The sequence below is a fragment of the Pygoscelis adeliae genome, unplaced genomic scaffold (genome assembly GCF_000699105.1).
Source record: "Pygoscelis adeliae isolate BGI_AS28 unplaced genomic scaffold, ASM69910v1 Scaffold58, whole genome shotgun sequence".
Lineage (NCBI taxonomy): Eukaryota > Metazoa > Chordata > Aves > Sphenisciformes > Spheniscidae > Pygoscelis > Pygoscelis adeliae.
The window spans coordinates 732,884-740,435 of record NW_008825564.1 but is presented as its reverse complement, the minus strand read 5'-3'; the positions used below and the strand labels follow the sequence as shown (position 1 = coordinate 740,435).

The 7,552-nt window shown below is 37.9% G+C and overlaps 1 protein-coding gene across 1 annotated transcript in view; it reads right to left on the bottom strand.

Moving 5' to 3' along the window:
• Positions 1–6,465, bottom strand: part of BMPER (BMP binding endothelial regulator) — a 291,188-nt gene extending 284,723 nt beyond the window's left edge. The window contains exons 1-2 of the mRNA XM_009332417.1: positions 6,385–6,465; positions 4,249–4,336 (exon numbers count right to left, since the gene is read on the bottom strand). Of these exons, the coding sequence (XP_009330692.1) occupies positions 4,249–4,336; positions 6,385–6,465 (169 nt within the window). The remainder of the gene's footprint in view (positions 1–4,248; positions 4,337–6,384) is intronic.
• Positions 6,466–7,552: the final 1,087 nt, after the last annotated feature.

The following is a 7,552-nucleotide window of genomic DNA, read 5'->3' as shown; positions in this document are numbered from 1 at the left end:
AAAAAAAAAAAAAAAAAAAAATCATTTCTGTTTGAAATAGTGATTTAGGTGGAAGACTTTTTGAGAATTAGAGAATGGCTTATAACACCTAATTTATCCTATATGAATTTTTTAATTCCTATATGAACTTCGACCGTTACCTTCTTTTCCACAAATGTATTCCCACTGATTTGCAGAAATAAGTCTGAAAACATTTTCAGGTTCTCTAGACTGAGCTGCATGCATATTTAACATTTCAGTTGGCTACTTTTTTGTTTTATATTAACAATTGTATTAGATTTCACTATTGCCTCTGTTCTGTGATTCTGTAAATAACCTAGAATCTGATTTTAGGAGCAAATAAACAAGATCAGCTTCACACAAACCTGTGATGTGTGCTTCTAGAACAGTTTTAGCTGATGTTTCTGTTGCCTTATTTGTGGCTGCCCACGTGTAAACTCCTGCTTCTATCAACATTAGTTCTCATTTGCTCTTCTGGAGAACAAGTTCAGGGATGTAACCTGGCAGAAGACCGTTCTTTTGGACATTAGGAACTGAGAGGCAATGCTCGGTTCTGGAGGGAATGGTAACCTTGATAGCCATTGACCTAAGCCGTTGTAGAAATTATTGTGAATTTGAAAGAAGACATAAATCGGTAGTGAATATGGATAAGGCAAAATTCAGTTTGGGGAAAACATACTCTAATCACTAACTAAATTAATGAAATCTTGCATTCATTTCAACTACCTTTCTCTACATGTAATACAATAACTTTTAAGTGCTACCTATAATTGTTCTTTAGAATTCAAGAACATTCTACACTGAGAAACAGTTACCTAATTCTTCTTAATGAAATTCAGACTAGAAAATCCCAGAACTGAATATGCAGAGCAGCTGTGATATCTGGACAGGAAATCCAGCAGTCCTGATCACCTTTGTCTTCATAAATACCAATAACCATTAACACCTTCTGCATCTCTACCAAATATTACAAGCTGAGCACTGAGTTCATCATTCTCCAGGAAGAAAAAGGACTCCAAGATTGGACGATGAAAGGAGAAAGTGGGAGCAGAAGGGCAATCACACTAAAACAAAGTTGATCAACAGAAAAAACAGATCTGAAATACAGCTCTTAAGGGTTACCACAGGAGAAGGGGATGTAGTTACTGGAAAAAGAAATCAGTTTTGGCTAAATAGTCTATGTTTTCTAGTTTGTCTTTGCATTAAAGTTCACAATATAGGTCATGATGTACTACATGACTATAAATATCAAATATTGAGGATCCAGAAAAGAAACAGTGAAATACAGGACATGACACATTACTTTAGGTCAGTGCATAATTGTCAGAACGGTGCTCCAGAAAGCAAATGACATTTAACAGAGGTTCTTGTGTTGCCCTTTTTTTTTTCCTCCAGTTTAGTCACATTTATTATATTACACTGTGTGTATCAGACAGCTCCCCTGAAAAATTCTTTTAACAAAGGGAAAAGAAAAAAAAGAATGGTAATTTAATTTCAGACCATTCCAGATTGATTTCTAGTCCATGCTCAGAAGCCTGGAATTCAGCCAGAATAAAAATTGTATTTTAGAGAAAATGAACTAACACTGCCCACGAACAGTTTATTATCCTAAAGTTTAGCTGTTAGCTATAAATATTCCAAAATGTTAAAACCGCTGCTCAAGGGTATTTATGTGCTGGCTTAGCTTCATGCTCGTGATGGAGTCTTGACCTATTCTCCATTTGACAAAACCAACAAAATGCTAAGGAGGATAGGAGAAGCAGCTGTCCTAATATGACATTTCTTTCAGGCTTACAACCAATTTTACTCCCAGAAAGACCAAATACAGTTGATATAGAAAGACCACAGGGCGTTTTCACTTTGCCTACTACACTCCCTTGTGAGTCCGGTGAGACTACATATACTTAGCAGTGTATGTGCTTAAGAACTTTGTTGGATTAGTTCCTGTGTCCACAATTTTAGAGCTGTGAGAAAATTGCCAGGAAAAAGCACAAATGAGTTCTGGCACAATGGATTGTGAACACAGAATGAAGAGGCTCCCCATCATACACAAACCACCTTCCACGGCATAAAAATAAACTAGGATTTCCAGCACTGGTTCATTAGGTAACGGAACTCAGAATAACTTTACAATTCCACTTAATAAGGCATAGCACACAATTTAAAAAATCCTAAGAGCATTCTTGGTTCTTTTCTCAGTGCTTCTATTTATTAAGGGTCTGAATGTGCTTCAGCTACTGTGGCTGCAAGTCACATGGCAGCACAAACGAATGTAAGCTGGGACAGTCGTGGCTTCCCCATTCCCTTCTCCTTCCTTGAACCAGCACTCATGCGCCTGCAATTATGTGGTGAATGATTCAGGAAGCTGATCAAGTCAAAAGCTAGGACACAATTTCATGTTATACTTAATTTTATATATCTATGGCCTGCTGCCAAAATGGATAGTCATGTTCTCCTCCGTGCATACCAACCTCCTCCACTGCAGAACTAGCAGCTTTGTACCTGTAGACCCAGTTACAACTCACTGACCCCATAAAATAGTAACCTTTCCTTTTGATGGTCTAACTATAATGGATAAAGACTAAGGTAAAAAAGCAGCTTTAACCACATTTGGGGCAAGGTTTCAATCAGTTCAGCTCCCTAAAGCTGCCTTACCACCTGGTCATATAAACAGTAGTGCTGGCACCAGCGAACGGAGAAACACTTGGTGGCTGGGGAGAAGAGAAGATAAAGTCATGGCAACTGCCCTGATTTAGGCCATAGCTCATTTGGATGCAACCAATCTAGTTCTAAGTTAGCTAACCTAGGTACTGCTAGCAGCCTAGCTATGCAAAAGTTATCTTTTCAGGCACATTTTGCAACGTGCACTGAAGAACAGTTGCAGTGATTGTTTGCTTCATGCTGCTAACAATGCAGGCCAGATAAAAGCATGCACATGTTTTTAATGCTTTTCACGATCAAAAACTTTGCGGTATTATGACTACAGGGGAGAGAACTAATACCCATGTGATGTGGAACATTTAGTGTATTTTCTATTTTTCTCATTTTCTACTGTGCTAGGTTCTTCTATCCTCTCTTCTTACCTTGCTTCTTTTTCCTCTTTCCCACCTGCAATGACAGCAGTTGCCCATCTCAAAGTGACAAGTTGTTAGTACTCATACACATGACAATAAATCTAACATTTGCTGGAATATTAAACACAGCAGAATAAAGCCGCAAAAGAACACAATTTTCTTAATAAACAAGCCACAGGAGAGCTCTAACTCTGTCTAAATGCATATAATATTGGTATTTTTAACTCCTAACTTTCACATTTAAGGTTTTCTTGAATGGGATCGGAGATGAGGTCAAAATCCAAGTTACAACATTTTGCTAAGGCTACTTTCTAGAAAACAAGCTTAGCTTCTAATTTTTAAAGTAGTATTCTCCAGGGTGCTCATACATAGCTGGGGTATTGCAGTGTTACACAGCCCATCACTCTGTCCACTACACTCAAGGTACTGGACCTGAAGACAGATGAGACACCTATGAGCCAAAACACATTAAAAAAAAAATAAAAAAAAAAATCACAGATTCAGTTCATTATTAACAGGAAGGCAAGGGCAACCTTTATAGAGAAATTTTAAAGACAACTAAATTGAGTAAGAGTTCAGATTTCATTAAGTAGTATCTTATTTGCTGTCTTACTGGATAGGAGCTATACACTGAGGTGAAAAGTAATCCGGCCTAACAGGTGTCATGAAATTTTTTACTCTATTTAGGAAATGTAGCAAGCTAAGGAAGTACAGCATTTCTGTAGTGGTTCTCCTTGTTCTGTGAGGCAACATGGGCTGTAAATAAAATGCCACTGATAAAAGCAAACGTGTCCTCAGTAAGTGGCATAGTACATTTGTTTTGAGGGTAGCAGGACAGGAAACAGACCTAGTTGTAGCACCACTCCAGATATCACATATTGTGCTACTAAACATTTTGGAACGTCTTTCTACTTTTCCCCCTGAAATAGAACCAAAGTTTGAAACCAAAGTCTGCACTAGGAAATACAAGCTATTTTTGCATCCACCATATGTTACCAAAGACCTAAACTTGATTAGCCTTATGTACTGGCATACTGCTTACTAACACTAAGGCATGGGTATAGATTTACTCACGCAATAACACAGGGTGGTAAGACAACACCAGCACTGCTTTGTGCAGCATGAGTATTTCTGGTCATATGTTCCAGCAGCTATTACAAAACTCAGCACTTACACTGTTTTTCATTCACTTCTACTTCAGCCTCATATCCTACTTTTGGAAACACTGCAGTAGGTTTAATACTAAATCGGTGAGGGTGACACTGCAACCACAGGAAGACAGAATTACTGTAACAGGTGAAAAAGATGAGATGATACTCTGTGGAGTACGAGAATACAAAATAACTCAGAATTAGAATGTGCTTAGCAGAAGAGGGCTGATAAATATTTGATGAGGCTGACAAAATTACTACTGAGCTTAGGGTAAGTAATAAGCATGCATTGTTGGAACGGTTGATTTTAATAACGAGGGCTACTGCTCTGCTGTTGCCTGTTCCTTTTGTGGAAGTCTTCCTAAAGTGTCATATTGTTTGGTCCCAAGGTACCAAACAATTCTCTAACAAAGTCATGCAACCACCCTCACCCAACGTGGTGAACTTGAATCAGTCCTTGAAGCCTAACTTTTTGAATTGTTATTGTAACTGATGTGTCCCTTAATCAGAAAACATGAGAAGACCTGCATTAACTATAGTCAAACTTACAGAGTCATTACCTACTAAATTTTAATTCTCCACTGAAGTTAGAAATATGACACATTCAAGCATTAGGGACAACATGGTCACACGTGCTGCATCTCTCAGCCACAGGCAATGAGAACCAAGTCAAGAACCAAGGGGTTTGTGACAGGTCATCAGCTATGATAGTTGTGACAGCATGCAGAGGTGGGGCCCCAAAAGACATTACTATTAAAAGCAGAATATGGTCTTCTGTGAATTAGGCATACGTTCACACTGGGGAACTCTGTCATCAAGCATTCAAAAAACTGTGGAAGAGCTCTTAACACTACTGCATACAAATGTAAAAGAATTTTACTGTCCTTTTTAAGTGACCAGTTTTAAGAGCTACAGCCAGCATGTCCGAAATGTGTACTGCTCCAGCATACCAAAGTGAGAACAACTTTGAGCCACAATAAGACTATTGGGATTTGGGGTTCAAGCCTCTTCTGAGACATGTCAACCCTAGCATCACAGTATCACCTACCTGTACAAACACAGAAATCACACTGCCTCTATAGAAAAGGTCTGAGTTGTAGAACCTTGATGGTGCAGTAACATTTTGAATATTTCATTCTGATAATTAAGAGAAAAAATTGCTGATACCAATTCTGGAAATGTTTCAGTACTATTCACAGTATTATTTAACTAAGATGATATGCTCTGGCATTATACATCATCCATATCACCAACAATCTCCATTCCTTGACAATTCAAAGCTCTAGCAATGCTCCAAAGTGGCTTATAATGGCACTGATAATTTCCACAAAATGACATGGAAAACCTATTTGCAATTCCAGTAACACTCTCCAACAAAGAGCATGTGGGAATGTGCTCCCTCATTTCAGGCATGTCAGCAGTTCTTTAAACGAGAGTCAATGTTTCCATTCAAATCCCTTACTTTTCAAGAGGTTGCAGAGTCAGCCCTCAGGGAGAGAGAACTGATACTAGCAGTTTCAGGTGCTTTCATGCAATCTTGTATCTCAAAAACAGTCTTTTCTCTTTTTTCTAAAGAAAGTTAAAGCCATTAGCTCATAATATGGATGGCTGCCTTCTGGAATTGGGAGGGTAGAAAGGGGAGCAAGACACTAAAATTCCTTCTAAAAGAAGATATTTTGGAAAATAACCCCTAACACCTCTACAATGTCATTTTTTTTCCAGCAAACAGTTCCTAAAGACCTAGAGCTAATCTCCCTTTGGTGGCCAATGTTGACAAGCTATAAAGTGAGTCTTGGCATTTTGTGTAACCTGGAAAAAAGACCTGGAAAACCATTTTACATCCTCATCCTGGATTTAACTAATATTCATCTGATATATCAAACAATTACATTAGTATTAACTTCAAGATTCTGAGAAAGTTAGCAAAACAGTTTGAGGACAGAAGTAACCTTTATTTTGTGTAGTCTGACTTTTATGTATAACGTAAGCCACACAATGCCAACCCCGAGTTTCTGCATTGGAAAAACTCCTCCTTGGAGCGCCCAATGAGTTTTTGGGATTTCCTAAAACTTGCAACACTGGTTTTCAGCAGTACAGGAGGTCTTAAAGTGGAGTGCTTGGCTCTGTTTTGTGCTATTGAACATCTTACTTTTAATTACCTCTTTTATATAAAGATGGATGGTAGAAGCCAAAAGTGTCTGCATTCTCCTCTGCCTGTCAACCTTGTCGTCCACGGCCATGAGCAACTGACCAGGATTCAATAATATACCTGGCAGTGACTAAATCCTTCTTGGCTGAGAATGCAGAGTGGGCATTCAAATAATATTTTGATGAGTTTCTCTGTCCTTCTATTCTTTTTTTTTTAAATAATACCTTATTAGAAACCAGAACAGCATGAATTTTTTATATTTCTCAAAGACTACCAAGAACATATAGGAGCTATTAACATATAACACAAATGCACATAAGGAATCATTAGTAGACACACTCCTATAATGTCAAGAAAGTAGCACAGATATCTGTGTACTATTGCACTAGCCAACAAAGATCTGACAAAAGAAGTGAAGCCAGGAATAATACACTAATCCAAACAACATATGAAATTCAAAGCTATCCATGTTCTGAACAAAATGATGATTTTCCAGTTAAACAAAAAACTAGGTACAAAAGTTTGTGTCAAAAAACTGGAGAGACATTAAAGCATTAGGTGGGAAAACAGATGTCTTGAGAAACAAGTTTCACTGAGTATTCAGTGAAAAGATTTTGCCACAGAGTTAGAGAAAACAAAAGCCAGCAGTTCATATCTACCAGAAGGAAAGTGCTGGGCATATTTGCAGTGTGCACTTTAGATGGCAACACTTGATATGATTAAGAAAATAACTTGTGTGAGGAAACAAAAACAACACAAGAAATCTTACAAACACTAGCAAGGGAAATGGAGCATTAACCTTCACCTTCACACAGGAAAAGTAAGCAGCAGCAAAAACCAGAAACGTCAGACTAGTTTCTGTCAGGCTCATCTTCACTGGCAGAGGACGAGCGAGTGAATGAATCCTAGTGACAGACAATCATCTACTTCTCTTAAGCTCATAGTTATGAAAGATAACTGCCAAAGAAACATGGAAAAACAACATGTTTTAGTCACATAAAAAGCTTTTAAACTTCCCTTTTTTTGATTCCTTCCACTGTACTATAGTTCCCCTTTCTTGCATACAAGACCTATTCAGAATTTGTAACAATGTGTTTAGCTTTGATTTTCATTTTGTTCCCTATTTAGCATCCCCTTTCTTCTCAACCTGCCTTTTATGTGCTCCTTATCTTCTATTA